The sequence below is a fragment of the Hippocampus comes genome, unplaced genomic scaffold, assembly GCF_001891065.2.
Source record: "Hippocampus comes isolate QL1 unplaced genomic scaffold, H_comes_QL1_v1.1 scaffold123, whole genome shotgun sequence".
NCBI lineage: Eukaryota > Metazoa > Chordata > Actinopteri > Syngnathiformes > Syngnathidae > Hippocampus > Hippocampus comes.
This window is the reverse complement of record NW_017804997.1, coordinates 2,074,478-2,091,335: the sequence shown is the minus strand read 5'-3', so window position 1 is coordinate 2,091,335 and position 16,858 is coordinate 2,074,478. Positions and strand designations below refer to the sequence as shown.

Here is a 16,858-nt window from a genome sequence, read left to right as displayed (position 1 = left end):
ATCTTTTGGTGAACTGCCAGATGTACTTTCTTCTTTGATGAACTTTGTCTTCAAACTTTGTAAGCCAGATGAAAACACATTTTTAGAATGTTTATCTGTTGTATTGTCAGGCTCCCTTTGATTAGAAGAAGATAAGATAGTCTGTATTGATTCAACTGAAGTATTTTTGCCCACAGCAGATGATAGGAGGGAAGAAATCTTTTTGACCTGACGATTTGGTTGTGCTTCTCCTGGTGCAACTATCTTCCTCCAGTCTTCTTCTGACACATCATCAACATGTTTCACAGTAACAGCAGTGGATGGACGACGTTGCTGGCTGGGCTGGTAACATTTGTAAAGTATCTGCTGATTTGATCTCACAGTAGCGGTGGAATTCAAGGAAACAGCAACCTTTTGAGCCAGAAATGTTCTATTCACTTGGCTATTCCACTGAGGACCCTGATAGTCTTTGTTATGACATGAAAGGTCAATGACATACTTAAATTGGTCTTCTGGCATGTGGTTCGATTGCCTTGGATCCATACGAACTTTGTTTAATGTATAAGATGTAAAATCAATACCTTGCTGCTCTGATGACAAGAAAGAATTTTCAAACATTTGTGCAAACTGCTCAAGATTTAGGTTCATGATCTGATTCCCTTTTCTATAAGCTGCAGACAAATCTAAAGGGGCATTCAGAAGTTGAGATTCATTCAGATCTTGACCAGGCAACCACAGAAGCTCATCCTCATTATAGAGTGGAATTTTGAAACCACACACTAGAACCATTTCATCGAAAAGCAGAGCACTGGGAAAGCTCCCGCATGCGTTTCCAGAAGTGTTCTCTTCAGGAGCGCATGCATACACATATTCACCTGCTGAATCTGTGAGCAAGGCATAAATGTACTCATGATCAGTATAAACAAAGTAACCACAGTCACCATCTTCGGCCGGCCACCACATTCCTTGCTCCAACAACGCAAGCCACTGCTGATACCATTCTGTGTCTTCAAGGTATACAGAATCGTCAATGTCATAATTCAAACTTGAAGGATCATTTGAGTATTTCAAACGACTGAAATGACATTGACTTTGCTGGATCGTGTTGCTATCTATCCCTTGCTGCCAGTTCGCAGAGTAAGACAAGCTTGGTGCAGTCTCCTCATAATAGCCTTCGTGATATGTAATTCCATTCAAGCTGTAAGTGCTGCTGTCATGACATGAATTCCATTTCCCCAGGGTTGCCGTACAAGGTTTAGTTGTTAAATTCAATATTCCCTGTTCACTGGATGAATGCTGGAGGTTTTCTGACTCTTCACGGCTATTCCAAACGTTTGTGGGGTAAAACCCCTCATTGCTGTTTCCATTGGAAAAATATGGCTCTATTTGTTCATCAGGACAAATATCACCTTGCCAGGTGATGGAGGAAGTAAGTTGTTGATTGATCTTTGGAGGACTATAGCTACAAGAAAAAGCTTGAAATGACAATTTTTCATTGCTCTGAGAATATCCCGAGTCCTCTCCTTGTATTTGAGAATTCAAAGATTCATTCTGAAACTGCTGCCATATTGTACTTCCGTGGATCCACTGGTTTTCATCATAGGAGAGACTTGTTTGATAAGGAGATAGTTGACCATTATAAATGTTTTGGCTAGTTGTTTCATACAATGAGGGCATGCTTCCACAAATATATGGTTGAATGGTCTTCAGTGAGCAATTTGTATGAGAAGAGGGAGAGCAATATAATTGAGGTAAGCTACCAGCACTGAATGATGAGTATGTTGCATGACTCTGAAGTGATCTTGCAAAAGTAGTTGATGTTCTTAAGTCCAGACTATCACAATCAATTGACACAGGTGCACTTTTGAAATCGTGTCGACTTGGTCTTGGAATGAAGTAATTTGGACCACTACTTTGACTCAAACTTCTCCGAGCACACATTGTCAATCGAGATGAAGGATATAGTTCCTCAGCACTCTGGCCCAATATATCAGGCTGTGGATAGGCAAAACATTCCATAGGAACATTATTTTCAAGTCCAGAAAGAACACTCTGTTGGTCAGTTTGTGGTGTCGTCTTCTTGTCGTCAAAGCGGTTTTGTGAAGCTTTTTGAGTAAAATCTGGCAGTGTCTGCAATGGTGTGTTATTTTGACCAGCATAGTTATGACCCTTTTGAGACAACAGTTGCTTTGTTGATGTATGGGGCGTTGTGACATCATCCTTAGATGATTTTGTGAACTTGTTAAACAAATGGGAGAGCCCTCCAGATTGATTTGCCATCTCTTTGTCTTGTTGATAATATTGCGCATTTTCCACATTAATCATTTTTTCTCTTACTTGAAGTTTTGATTGTTGCCGAAGCTTCTCTTGTGTGGAGGACTTTAATGGTCTAAAAGACCCACCTGCTTGACTATTTTCTGTCGTGTGATCTTGTAGTTGACTTTGTTCAGAACTCTGAATGTTCTCCAAGTGAGCTCGCTCATTGCTTGATACGTTTTTGACATTTTCATGAGGTTGGATTGATGGGGGTTGTTGGGTGTTTATGCTATCAGCAGAAGCAAATTTAAAAAGACCTGCAAAGATACCACCGTGTTTGGAGGATGGTTGCTTAACAGGAACCGTTTGTTGCCGCGAAAAGCTCGATTTATTTGTTTCCTGTTGCGTATTGCATCTAGCTGTTTGATTCCTGAAGTCTGTTCCTTGGTTTGGACTTCGCGTGTCAAGTTGGGTCAAATTACAATGAGCACTGCTTTGCTGCTGAACTGATTGGCTGCTTGAATCACTCTCTTCCGATGCAAATGGAAGCAACTCTGTTAACTTCTTTTGCTGATGCTGCATTTTCTCAGGTTCACCAGAGGTGCTGTGCTTGGACGGGTACTTGCAAGGGAGGTTTCCTTGATGCTTCTCTTCAGAAAGGAATGCATTTTCTGTTGATGAAAACTTCAGTATACCGGACAGAAGCCCACCCCTCTTTGAAGCTGTCATTTTCTGTTGTGGGGGAGCGTCGATAGATACTTCTGAGGATGAACCACTTTTGGTGAGTTGTTGGTTTCGCGGCACTTGCTGTGACATTTTGTCCGACAGCGTTGATACCTTTGAATCACGCATTCCTACCTGCTTCGGCTGAGTACAGCTCAGAGAAGAATCCTCAGGGGAGCTCCCTTTAAAAAAACCCGAGAAAAAACTTTGATTCGGAGCTTGCTGTTGCATCCGATTATGTGTTTCTGTTTTCACATTTGACGCGTGTTCTGGATGTGAGCTGGGTGACACATGGCTCTGGACTGGAGGGTTCCGGTTAGTATTTTGGTTTGAGCTGGGTGGATCAGAAGGAGAGCTAAATATGCTCGAGAACCATCCCCTTTCTGTGTTTTTCTGTGGCGTGGCTGAATTTTGCTTAAAGGCATTGGACGTTAAAGAAGTTGGCTGTTGGTGTGATTGCTCTGGGTTTTTTGTGTTTCCGGGAGAACAGACATCTTCACTGGATGCAAACTTAAAAAACCCAGAAAACACTCCTCTGTCTGTTTTTGTTTGTTGCTGTGTTGATACATTTTCAGAGGATAGCGAAGGCGGTTTAAGCTTCGAATTTGATAATGGATCATTACGCTGCTTCTGAAGTCCCGGCTCCTCGGACGACCTAAATACTGGATATACTGCCACAGGTGGGGCTTCGTGAGCTGGGATGGGGGGGAAAGGGGATATCAGTGAACTAACTGACTTTCTTAGACTAAAGAAATTGGTGCTTTCGGATTGTATTTCACCATTAGCCTTTGCAGATTCAGCAAAAGACACACTGCCCTTTGTTGGACTGCCTTCCATAGGTAATGTATCTTGATAAACAGTACTATGATCAAGATGTGAATCACTTTGATAATATGTTGGCTTTGCCTGTCCCTTGTGTTCACCTGAGCTCGGACTATCTCTTGACGAAAACAGCTTTAAAGGATTGATTTTTTCCAAAACAGAGCTTCCTGCAGCTTGAGGTTTTGTTCCTAAATCCTGTTTGGGCGCCTTTAGATCAGGAGTACCTGCATAAGCTTGTCTCTCAATTTCACTTTGCATCTTGCAGGGTGGTTGTGAAGGCAGAGTGAACACATTTTCAGAAGCTGGCTCCACTGGAGAAACAACAGCTACAGGAGTAGAGCTGTTTGATTTAGGAATAAAGGACAGCAATTTTGTTATGCCAGACTGCGGTGGCTGCACAGATGACGGTTTTGTATCAATGACAGACTGTTTGGGGCTTCCAACAACTCTGTCCGAGAGATGACTGAATAGGGAGCTCACAGCATTTTTAACACCTGAAATTCCAGAGGGAGTGTGTGATTGACTTTCACTTCTGGAATCGCTGAAATTGTTGGGGTCATCTCCAGCAGAATCTGTTTTGTTGCTTCCTTGAGATGATAGCCTTGATTTGCTTGATTTAGGAAGAGAACCATATTTACTAATTTCCTCTTCTTTTTCAGCAAGATATTCAGAAACTGTTTCGACTAGACACTGTAGCTCATCCATTGGGTCTATATATTCTTCACTCGGTTCTTCTACGGGTGAAAGCACTGCTTCGGGTACCCATCCACCAGTTTTAGATTTTCTGCACTTTTCCTGAAATCCCGGAGAATTGTCCATTTCACTAGAGTAGGAGAACGTTTTGTCTCTTCTGCGTCTTGATATCACTGTGGGTATTTCTTCTGCAGAAAACGGAATTTCATCAAAATCCTCTTCTGCCCTGAAAAAATTGTGATGGTCTCCAGAAAACATCAAATCAAAATCAGACAGTGATTGCATACTTGCATCTTGCTCCTTTTTGAAAGCCGCATAATTTTCTAAGGTGGCATCCAGTTCATTTTTAGCCCACATTCTTGTTTTATAGAGAAGGCCATTTCGGTATTGCTGGGGACAGGATGTCATGCGTTGCCCCTCTTCCTGCATCGCTCTTTTCCCACAGAGTATCCCAATATCAAGGGGGAAAGCCTCTTCGCCCAATTGTTGTGCCTCTCTATTGAGAAAACTTCCCGTATCCCTGATTTTTTTCTTTCTCCGCCGATCGATCGTGTCATAGCCCTCAGGATACATTATGGGCATTTGTGGAGTATTTTGAAGGGCTGAGATTGTTGGTTCAAGGTAAGGCTTTGCCATTTGAGCAGTGTTTTGTTGATCATCTAAAAAGTCACTGAGCTGAGGCTTTCCTCGGCGTTTGTATTTGCGTTCCCAATCGTCACAACCCATGCCAGAATCTACTGGTATAATTCTGACGCGCCCTTTTTCATTCAGTGATCTAATGTAGTTTAAGGTGAATATATTTCAGGGATGAAAGCATTAGGGAAGAGGAACAGACAAAAAGAACAAAAAAAGAAGAAAAAGCACAAGAAACAAAGCAAGCAAACAAAATATGTTCATAAGTTTCAAAAATGGAACAAGCATTTCATGTAAAAATGAAGACAGGTTCTTATGCAAAAACAGTCTGTCAAAACCTTCAAAACACAGATTAAAAGTGAATGTAGAAGACACAAATTGATCCAGTGTGATGTTTATCGAATTGCTAGAAAAGTGTCATTTTTTTACACTATTATTAATAATGTTTTTATGGAAATAGTACAATAATTGTATAAAGACATTTTAAATAAACATGAAGTAACAGTAAATGTGAGGAGTAATGTGTACCTGCTTCTCTGGTCTCGGTAATCCAGTTCAAAACTGTGTAGGGAGTCAGTGCATGAATCTAGGTGGTGGTGTGGCCGAGGCCCAATTGGATACTGGTGCACAGAGGAGTTGGGCTGAGCTGTAGTATGGTAACGTGGCGGCAAACTATTACTAGTCTCACTGCGGTAGTCGCTATCCCGGTCATCTACTGCACTGTCCTGGTCATCCAAAGCTGCAAGAAAAGGAAACATCTTATTTGCTTAAACACAAGTGAAATATTTGTTTTCCCATGATGGCCAGCCTTTCAATAGTTTGGGTTCAAATCAAAATCGGAGAATGCAGGCGATAAGGAGATGACACCCCCCCCCCCTCCCCTCCCCACAGTGTACCACTGTAAAGAGTGCCGGCTGTCAACGTAATTGTAATCTGGATCCTTTTATTATCACCCTTCTTTGGAGACATTTTCATGATGATGACTTCAAATTGCCCATTTTAGTGTGAATCGATGTCTGTCAATGTCAGGATGCATAGGCTCCTGCTCAGTTGTGACCCTGAATGGGATAAGTGGTATAAAATGGGTGGAAATGCAGGAAATATATGAAAACAATCATCTATTTGTTCAGCACAAAGCAGGGAAGATATATTGAACAAAAGGTGAGAATAAGGGTGTTGAAGTAGTGAGGAATAGAAGGTTTAAAAGAGGAAAAACTCACACAAAGGTAATCAAACGACAGTGGCCATAAAAAGTCTAGACACCCCTGTTCAAATGGCAGGTTCTTTTGATGGAGAAAAAAAAAAACATACTGTATTGTGCAATGCATTTGGAAAAAAAAAATCAATACATATTTTCGAGGGGAAGGAAAAATAAACAACTGAGAAAATGTGGTTGCACCAGTGCGCACACTCTGTTGTTATAAGTGGCGGATGTCGCTGTGCTCAGAATGAACCAATCATGTCAAATGGAAAGCAGCACCCGCCCCTGCTGCCATTGATGGTAAATCCACTCTGTTTAACTCTAAATTACGTTCAGCTTTTCTCGTGTGATTTCCTGCCATTTTTGCCGTCACATGCCATGGCCTGCAGAAAGTTTCCATCATCATTGTTCAAAGGTAACGGTCAGTAGAAGGGTACAAAGAATTTCCGAGGCATTACATAGAGTGTGAAACACAGTGAGGAGAGTCATCATCAAGTGGAGAAAATATGGCAAAGCAATCATTTCTTCAGCTGGAACGGGAGACCTTTGTCAAGGTGGAGGGGAAAAGGAACCATTCCAAATACTAGCCAGCATGACTTTCAGGCTTCTGCGAGAAAGCAAAAGGAAAAACCCTTGAGAAGAGCTGAACTTTATTTGGGCTTCCTCAGAGGTACTTTAACTTTTGTGGGTTGACTCCCATTTGACAAGAATTTGAAAGCGATTTGCTTATTCTGAACATAGCCATGTTTCCAGTTATGAGGCTGTGCACACTTTAGCAACCACTTTATCTGACTTTAGTTTCACTGCCCCTCTCAAAAATATGTTTTTCGCCACATTAACAGTGGATATGTATGCTTGTGGAGGCTCTCAGTCGTACAGGAAAGTTCCATCGTAGAAAGGGTTCTGTCAGTCGTCATCTGTACTTGTGGGTAAAAAACAAAAAAGCAACTTCCCGGAGTCTTCACGGAGACTTCAGGGTTGTCTACCGCTGACGAAGCTTCTGTGAGAGAAGCGAAACGTCCTTTTTTTTTTTTTTTTTGGTTTTTTTTTTTTTTGTTTGTTTTTTGTTTTTTACCCACAAGTACAGATGACGACTGACAGAACCCTTTCTACAGTGGATATGTAAATATTTTTTAACAAGGAGAAGCTCTATAGAAGACGGATGGATGGATGACGTACAGTATCATGGTCTCATATTTTAAATCCTCGCAATTGATAAGTGGTGTGTACACTTTTTGAATCCACTGTATATGAACAAAATATTCTTGAGCGATATGGAATAATGGCATGCACAGGGCACTGAGGATTGGCTTAGGGGATAATTTCATTACATACGGAGTGAGTCAGCCCATCCGAAATAGTTGCCTGGTGAAAGTGCAAATATAAAAAAATAAGAGGTGAAATCAAGGAGGTAGGGGAAGTGAAAAGAAACTATGGTGGTGTCTCTGAGTTTACTAATGATGGAAGAATTGTGAATACCCTCCAATGGCTGTAAAAGATTTCTGAAACCAAACTGACATGCAAGCAGACATTTAAGAATAGGATGAGGTCAACACAATAATAAATGAATCGATTTTAGGAAAAAAAACATGACAAACAACAGTTTTAATAATAAGAACATGTGTGGCTAAAAGCAAAAAAAAAAAGCCCCCAGGAAAGAAAGAACAAATTCATGCCAAAGCCTGTGTGGTACAAAAAGTAGAAATGACTCCATCTGGAGGCTAAAAGTAGAAATTACTCACAACACTGCGAAGCTGTGGGGGGCAATGGATGACTGTCAATTTCATCTGTGAGAGTGTACTGCATCCAAAAAAAACACAACAACAAGCACATTTGTCAGTCGAGAGGTACGCAAAAATAGGAAATGGTAATTTACAACTGGATGAAAACCAGCATCTGAATCTGAATCTGAATGTAATTCTTTGTCACCCTTTAAAAATGCACTTTCGGAACCTATTCGGTGTCATACCTCATCATGGATTTCCATGGAATTGATTTGTTCCAGTTTGTCTGTCCAGTACTGTGCCTCATTTTCTGGGATGTCTGGTGGCGAAAGGCACAAAAAAATAAAAAATACGTACTGACAACATCAGCTTCAGTTAACATGATGCCAATGTGGTTATGTTCCATTTCAACAGAACAAACAAAAGAAGTTTACACTATATATATTCTTCCACTGGTCAATAGGACACAAGGCTGCACTGATGACGTCTTCAATCTGTGAGTCATGCCCCAGTCAATTTCAAAACCAGCTGCTGACATTTCAGTCCACAAAGATTGTGTGGGTCGCGGTTGATTTGCTCCAGGTTAACACGAATAGCAAGTGTTTGACCTATTTTACAATTTATACTTTCTGTAGCATGTAACTGGCATTTTGAATTTCTTATAATAATAATAATGAGGTTCTGAGTTATTCAAAGGAGGTCCGGAATAGAATCAAAGTATTAAAGAAAAAACGGAGAAGATGACTTTCAGAAGGATTTTCTCACCAAATGGCAGCTCAAAGCGAGTGTCCAGTAAGAGTCGATGAGGGGTCGGGTTTTTGGTGCCATATATCTCATCTGCTTTCATCAGGACCTCTGCATCCAGGAGAAGCCACTCACCTTGGCCCTCCTGCAATTGAGGAGGGAGAAGGAGAGTCACCAAAAACTCAGGCAAGAGAATCTCTGCATTTTGAAGAATTTGAAAGCACGTGTAATGACTTACGTACATAAACTAGATGTAACCAAGCAGTGTGCAATAGGAGGGTGAACTCTATGTGCAATTTCTCTAGCACTTGAACATGCAGTATGCACATTTTTTTTTTTTTTAAGTACATGTAGCGCTTTATAGTGTTTTGCAATGGGGCAACGTGCGATATTCTTAGCACTGTTCCATTCATTCTCTCCACTACCCTCATCCCCCTTGGCTGGTGGTGTGGGGCCCTGCCTGACACGCCCCGCAGTGCAATGCAACCGTGCCTTCAAATGCACGTGGAAAAGGCGACTTCATACATACATTCAGACTTAAAGGCAACAGCACTTTACATAAAGCAACTCCAAATTTGATAGTAGCGCTAAACAAAATGAACATGTCAAAGCATGTATTACGAAAACGAAAACATGCGCAATACCAGTGGAGAGGTTTGGATTTTTTTAAAAGAGTATCTCAACAGTCAACACAGAAGACGATTCTATACACTTACAAACTGTCGGCCCGACAATGCAGCACCGTCACACAAGATCATATTATGGATGGCGAATTGCATTCTAACCTCCTCTGATTGTTGAATACGCTTCAAAGGAATCCAGGCTGTCCCCACCATGGTGTCCCAGATGAGACCTTTGTTCCACACCTCAACAATGAGCCCGAGATCCAACCGGTTGATCTCACTGCGGAACACAAAATAAATAAAATAAAATTAATCAACAAAGACATTACATCCTCAAAATGAGGTGCACTAAATTCAGGGGAACAAATGTCACAAGAAATGTAGCCTTTACGGTTTGACAAGAATCACGAAAAGAACCAAACCACGATCACAAAAGACTGTTCCTGTTTTTGTTACGCAATAGTGCAGTCCTCTAGGGCCTGGATTTACATTCAGTTCAATATTCAAAGGCTTCAAACAGTGCCCGATAGGAGCAATGAAATTGGACATTAATTTTTTGAAAGGGAGCCGCATAACAAGAGCATTTGCATACTCTCATCTGCGGTAGTTTAGAGCTATCTCTGGGCCAATCAAAAGGAAGATGAGATAAAGGATAATCAAAGTGAACAGCTAATTGACAAAAAAAAAAGGGTTTCCATGGTGTCCAGGTGCAGACATAAAGGCTTTTTGTATCATATGCTCAAACAAAATAGAATAAATTAGTCGTGCAGGGAGAATAATTTGAACTGGCCGATTAGAGCCTTTTAGCTTGCCATTTAACTTCTCTAAACAAGGCTTCTGCAATCAGTATATGGTGGTCGAGTAAATAAAATCACCATTCTGTTGTGTCTGTATGTATTATTGTTCCTTAGGGTGCATGGACTTTTCAAAAGTGGAAAAAAAAAAAAATTGAGAAAAGTTCATTCTCGATATGGACGTGTTTGTCGCACACAAAAGGGTTTTGGGGGAAAAATTGTCAGTGCAACAAATTATAACAAATCCAAATTCCTTATTTTAAGATAACAAGACATGGGATAACTGAAATATGAGGAACATCTTTTAGTATGGTGCCTTGCCTTTCTGCATGACTGCAAACTACTGCAATGAATACTTAACGTGGTGCGTGTAATATCCAACTTCCGTGTAAACGAGATCTGACATCATCGTGTATTTGATTTTATTTGAGTCAGGTGATCACGCGGTGGCTTTCAAAGAACACACACGCTATACTGTAACTGGTATCGGCGGGTCTGGAACAACAAACACTGACGCAATGTCGGTGTTCAACAAAAGACAAACACCCGTCCGACCTCGCGCTAGCTCTCTGACCACAATGGATACCTTTCATGATGCATGACGAGGAAATGAAAGAGTTGAATAACAAGGAGATAAAATACAGAATAAATATGTCGGTCGGACCACTTATTAATAAAGTATATATAGTACAGCATAAAAACATAACCAGTTCAATATCTTACAAGTTAATTTACTTACAACATGAAATCTTGTTCCCAGGAGGGCTGATCCCCTCGCACGGTGATTGTCGTGCTTTTGACATTCTGCACCTTCAGAGTAACATAAGTGTTGAATTTGTCTGAAATAAGATTGAAACAACACGGGGTTACTCAAACAATTCTTCGACTTAGAGGGCTGCAAAGAGTTTTTTTTTCAACAAGTCAAAGGCCCTTTTATGGAAGTCGGTCATGCCACATGATAATACTGGAATATTTAAAAGTCCGTATTTTACGCACTATAAGGCATTTCGGGGTATAAGCACCTTCAATGAATGGCTTATTTTAAAGCTGTTTTCATATATAAGGCGCGCTGCATTATAAAGCGCTTAGAATAGAAGCTACAATAGTGACTAGGATTGCGTTATGCATCCACGAGATGGAGCTACGCTAAAGGGAATACAATACAATACAGCTTTATTTATAGTATGTTTTCACAAACCCTGCAGCTGTCAAAAACAAAGCGCTTTACAGAACATTTAAAACACTACGTCCAAGAAATCAGAATACGGATCCATATGTAAGGCGCATCGGATTATAAGGCGCATTGTCGGCTTTTGAGAAAATTGAATGCTTTTAGGTGAGCCTTATAGTGAGGAAAATACAGTATGTACTGTACGCTCCTGACTGGTGAGCTACAGACAAAAACCTCCGTTATGTGCAACAGTTGGCTTTTTTTCCAGTACAGTATATCAGTACGAGTAGTTGTTGGAACTCTTTTGGACATTGAGGCTGGATTTAAGTAAATATAAATACGAAAACTTTCACACGCAGCGACTGCAGCCACTCAGGTAGTATGACTGAAAGGCAACAAATGACTACACCAGTTGTCAGCACTGGGCGGTGGTCAGGGATTAAGGCTATTTTCCCATGAGTCAACTACTGCACTCTGTTGTGAATCAAAGTTAATAAAATAAAAAAAGATGAGTGCATTTTATCCTGTTGGCAAAGCATTCACACCGGAATGGTTTTGTTTTAGCATCTGACGAATGGCTGTGCAGTACATCTTTTAGCATCTAAAGAATCCTGACAGGTATGTGTGTACCATGCCCAAGGCAAGGCCTATCTGTTGCATAAAAGCCTAGCGTACAGTATGTAGAAAAAGAAAGCCTCCATTTGGAGAAAGTAAACGCAAACCTGACCTTGATGGAATTAAAAAAAATATTCAGACACACCCATGCATGCACGTACGCACACCCATACACACACTATGGGAAAAATAAGCAAGGCATCAGCTGCTTGGTTGCACTCTTGTCATATGTTCTGGTTACCCCAGAGACACGTACAAAACATTTACTCTGCCTTCAAAACAGAAGCCAGTTCAGAATGGATTCCAAAGGCACACAACAGGAATCCGTTTTTTTTCTTTTTTGCGTCTTGTTTTTTTAACGGCCTGAAACAAAAGAACTGACTACAATGGCAAAAGTGACAGAACACAGACCTAATCAGTGTCTCAAAGTGACCGAAGCCAAAGAAAATACAATACTACAAAGGAACCAGTGGGATGCTCAAAGCAATTTTCTAATTAGATTTATATCATTAGCCTCGGATTTGCGCCACACTTGGACTGTTTTTCCATGAATAGACGAGATGAGATAAAGGAAGGAGGATGTATGGATTAGATGAATGCTACTTAGTTCTGTAGCTGTGGGGCAATTGCAGCAGGTACAAGCTGGCTGTCACCATCACAAGCAACACTGACAGAGCACAATGGAGAATGGCCAAATCCTGACATCCTGTGAACGATAGTGAACAATAAATAGTTTGACAAACACGTTTATTCTGGTTCAAAAAAATACTTTCAAACTATTCTTTCAAAAGCCAATGCTCAAATGTTGCTCTGATGAAAAGCGTGACAGAATTCAAGAAACTATAACCCTGCTTGATCATCGGAAAAGACGTATGAAAAAATGATTGGGCTATAGGCGATTGTCACGAAATGTGCTGATTGTGGTGAATTTATTGTTGATGCATTGCATCTCGAAGTAACTGTGACAAAGATGGCAAGGATTGTCTGTAGAATTTTTTTAAACAGTTTTTTTTTTTTTGTGGACAACGGACATTCTTCATGGAAAACACATCTTGGAGTTTCCTCCCCATGTTTTAAAGAGTTTTTGGGGGTATAAAATTTCTGCATTGCAGGCATCACTAGATAGGGTGGCATGATGCTGTGCTTACTTTTGTTTTTTTTTCCCCCTTGACAAGATAGTAGGGGTCCACTTCTCTTCACCCATTATTGATCAATGATGTTTTTTCTTTTTCTTTATAAATTAGTCAGGAAAACTCAGGCAGTCGGAAGACTGACATTTTGAATTCCGACCTCTTATTGACAACGCATTCAACCTAAGACATATCCGAGCCTGCTTTTCAACATTTGCTGGCCAATTCATCATTCTCCAAGTTGGGGGGAGAGAAAAAAAACATGAAGTAACCCAGCAACACAAATCTCTTATCAAATTTAAGTTTCCTGAGGGAGTGAGCGGAAAGCCAGGCAGTTCCCCAGAAACCCGATGTTCCAAAGTGAGGCCTAACTGAAGGTGTGGTCAAAGTACAATGCAAATACATGTCACAGACAAGCTCTGTGTACGCGAAGAGGAGAAAAGGTCATGAGTGTTTTGTACTTCAGAAAAGACCGAACTACCGGTAATAATCAATTCAGCCTCACCGCTGAATGATAGATGTTTAAGAGAAATCATGTATTTCCTTTCTCGTGGTAGTTTTTTAAATGATTTGGCATAACACAGTTTGTTTGATACACACGTGTCCTTAGGAAACACCAGTGGGATGCTGTTGGAAGAATAATAACTAAATATGACATGCATGCTAAATATAGAGTTAAGCCCCCCATCATTAACATGACCTTTAACTTGTACTTAATTGTTCAAAAGGTATCAGTCAGGAAAAATAAGGATACAAAACAACTGCCAAGGTATTAAATATAGCATGCGACACAGTAAAGACAGTCATCAAGAAAATACGGCACAGCAGCGGCATCGCCAAAAATGGATGTCCCTTCGAAGTTCATGAAAAGACAAGAAAAATATGATCAGGGATGCTACCAAAAGGCTGACAGCAACAGTGAAGGAGATATTTGAAAAAGTTTGTAAATGATACACCAGGGGCTCTTTTTTTTTTGTTTTCATTATGCAAAAAAAACAACATTTTGCAACCACCCCCCCCCCCAAAAAACAGGCATTTAAACAGTGGTGTGTGTAGACTTTTTATACCCATTGCATGTTTACATTTAGTCTAAGAACGGGGCTAAGACTTTGGCTAATCATCAAAACTAAATACCCTTATGTAACAGAGACCGTTCTCCTTCACAAAGGCAGATTTTGATTGCGAGTGGGAGCAAAATGTCACGTGAAGCCGCTGCGGCTCCGTCGCCGCCGTTTGCTGTTCTGGTGGGACACGTCACAAGGCTTAAAAGATAGGTGTGAGGTTAAACGAGGGATTGGCATCGGTGGACAGCACAGGGATTTGGACTGAGTGGCCAGCGATCTTAAGTCAGCTGCACATGCTGGCTTCAATGGATGCAAGGCTATAATCATGCTACACAAAAAAAAAAAAAAAAAAAAAAAAACTGAACCACTAACAATAAAGAGCACTTAAAAGTCATCACGTAAACTGTAAAGATAGTGTAAACTCAAGAACAGTGTTTTAAATATGTTCTCAAGACTGAAGGGCCTTTCTCTTTATGCCTTTTGAGCAATGCTCTTCAATAAACGTTCCAAGTTACCTACGCTAAAATAAGTGCTACATTAAAAAAAAAATAAAAACATAAAAATACATAGTATGTACGTATTACAAGTCTCCATTACCATCGTAGAAAGGGTTCTGTCAGTCGTCATCTGTACCTGTGGGTAAAAAACAAAAAAAAACAAAAAAACAAAAAAAGGCAAAAAAAGTGGTTTTTTTTTTTTTTGTTTTTTTTTTTTTTTTTTTTTTTTTTTTTTTTTTTTTTTTTTTTTTTTTTTTTTTTTTTTTTTTTTGTTTTTTTTTTTTTTGTTTTGTTTTTTTTTGTTTTTTACCCACAGGTACAGATGACGACTGACAGAACCCTTTCTACGATGGAACTTTCCTGTACGACTGAGAGCCTCCACAAGCAAGTCTCCATTACAGTAAGTGTGACACTAGCTTCTCAGCAAGTGTTAATACAGCTAGGACGATTTTACCCTACCAGGGTCACATTTCATCTGGAACCTGCCTGCAAACAAGAGCTTTCAACCCAAAGCAAACACTGGAAATGTGTGACCATGCGGAAAGGAAACATTGGTGAAAGTACTCACCTGAAGGTCCGTGGAGCTTGGCTTTTTTCACTGCAAATGAAGAACACGGAACAATTTCAGATAGGCAACCCTTATTTTGTGAAATTTGACGATGTTTATGCCATTTGAATATCAGAAACACAACGTGCGTATGCAAGAGAAGAACTATCATGCGAGTCCTCCAACATATTTGTGATTGGCAAATTTGCTTTGAAGACATTTGTGGTTGAAGGCAAAATTAGAATGGACCACAGGAACGAAATGTGTCTAATTTTAGTGTGTAGGGGCCCATATTTAGGCACATCCGGACTCGGGAGCAAATGCGATCGAAGGCTTGACAATGTCGTTAATATGCAAACAAAGAAGCCATGACTCACACGATTACACAAACATAAGCACGCGGACGTACAAGCCAGGCTCGCGACATCATTGCTAGTCACGTTCCATTCAATATGCAGCTATATTAAAATTGAGATGAGGTGAGCTCTTTGCCTTTTTTTTTTGTGTCCTTCTGAATCACTACGTGGGTTTAAGTGAAACACAAACGAAACAAAAGGAACGGTGATTTCAGAGTAAACCCGAGGTGTTTTCCACCCTTACCTCAGGGGTTCTGTCATTCACGCACTCATAATTTCCTGATACCAATCTATTTTTGGCCGATGCCACCCTCAGGTATTGCATCATGTTGAAAATATGTTAATATGCACGTTGACACTTGATTACAATACAATATACAAAAATAGACTTTTAGCGGATCCAAGGACACCAACTTTTTTTTTTTTTTTTTTTTGCTATTAGGACAGACCCAAAGAGCCGTGTCACACAAAAGACAGCTGGTTATAAAAACAAACCGCCAACAACGGCGCATTAAACAGTGGGGAGTGGATCGGAAGGCCATTAGAAAAAGAAATAAAAGCAAATAACAGACTTGACAAAATACTAAGAAAGGAAATTAAAAAAAAAAAAAAAGCCGTGAAAAAGGGTAGAGTATTTGCTTTGGTTTATTTTTTTTTAGACTGCCCATCTTTGTTCTCTTGATGCGGCATTAGAATATTTTTTTTTGTGGGATTGAAGTGCTTTAGAGGGGATTACTTGTGATTGCTTTGGCAGTGTTCAGGCATACAGTATAACCTACTAAAACCTCTGGAGCCTTAGATGGCAGATGGGACGAAACAGGATGATGGTGGCACTTGCACATGTGAATGGAACATCTCCTGCTCTCCTGTCAGTGCACACTGTTTCTCCAAGTCTTCCGGATTTGAGTGGAAAGGGTCCCAAAAATAACCCACTTGGCTTTTTTTCTTTTTATTTTATTTTTTATTCCACACCTTGCACGAAATGAAATGAATAATTGGAGGTGGGAGTGGGGATTAAGGTTGAACGGTTAAAGTTAGGGGTGTGGAAGTGCCATTTTTCAGCAGTTTAAATAATGATATGACAACAAAGATGAATTGTTGTTGATTGAATTCGATGATATTTGCATGTTATAAAACTGAAATGAAAACTGTGGCTATGACCAAAACACCTGCAAAACTGTCTTTCCTGACTAGTTACAAATTCCAAGAGCTAGAACTGTGGGCGTGGGGAGGGGGGGGGGACTTTCCACCTAACACTAGTTTCACTCTGTGCCACAGCAGTACAT

General features: G+C 40.3%; 1 protein-coding gene across 1 annotated transcript in view; it reads right to left on the bottom strand.

Annotated features, from left to right (window-relative positions):
- Positions 1-16,858, bottom strand: part of unc13bb (unc-13 homolog Bb (C. elegans)) — a 51,669-nt gene that overhangs the window by 30,011 nt on the left and 4,800 nt on the right. The window contains exons 2-8 of the mRNA XM_019893753.1: positions 15,238-15,267; positions 10,932-11,031; positions 9,561-9,678; positions 8,797-8,920; positions 8,277-8,350; positions 8,050-8,107; positions 5,635-5,845 (exon numbers count right to left, since the gene is read on the bottom strand). Coding sequence (XP_019749312.1) covers positions 5,635-5,845; positions 8,050-8,107; positions 8,277-8,350; positions 8,797-8,920; positions 9,561-9,678; positions 10,932-11,031; positions 15,238-15,267 — 715 coding nt within the window. The remainder of the gene's footprint in view (positions 1-5,634; positions 5,846-8,049; positions 8,108-8,276; positions 8,351-8,796; positions 8,921-9,560; positions 9,679-10,931; positions 11,032-15,237; positions 15,268-16,858) is intronic.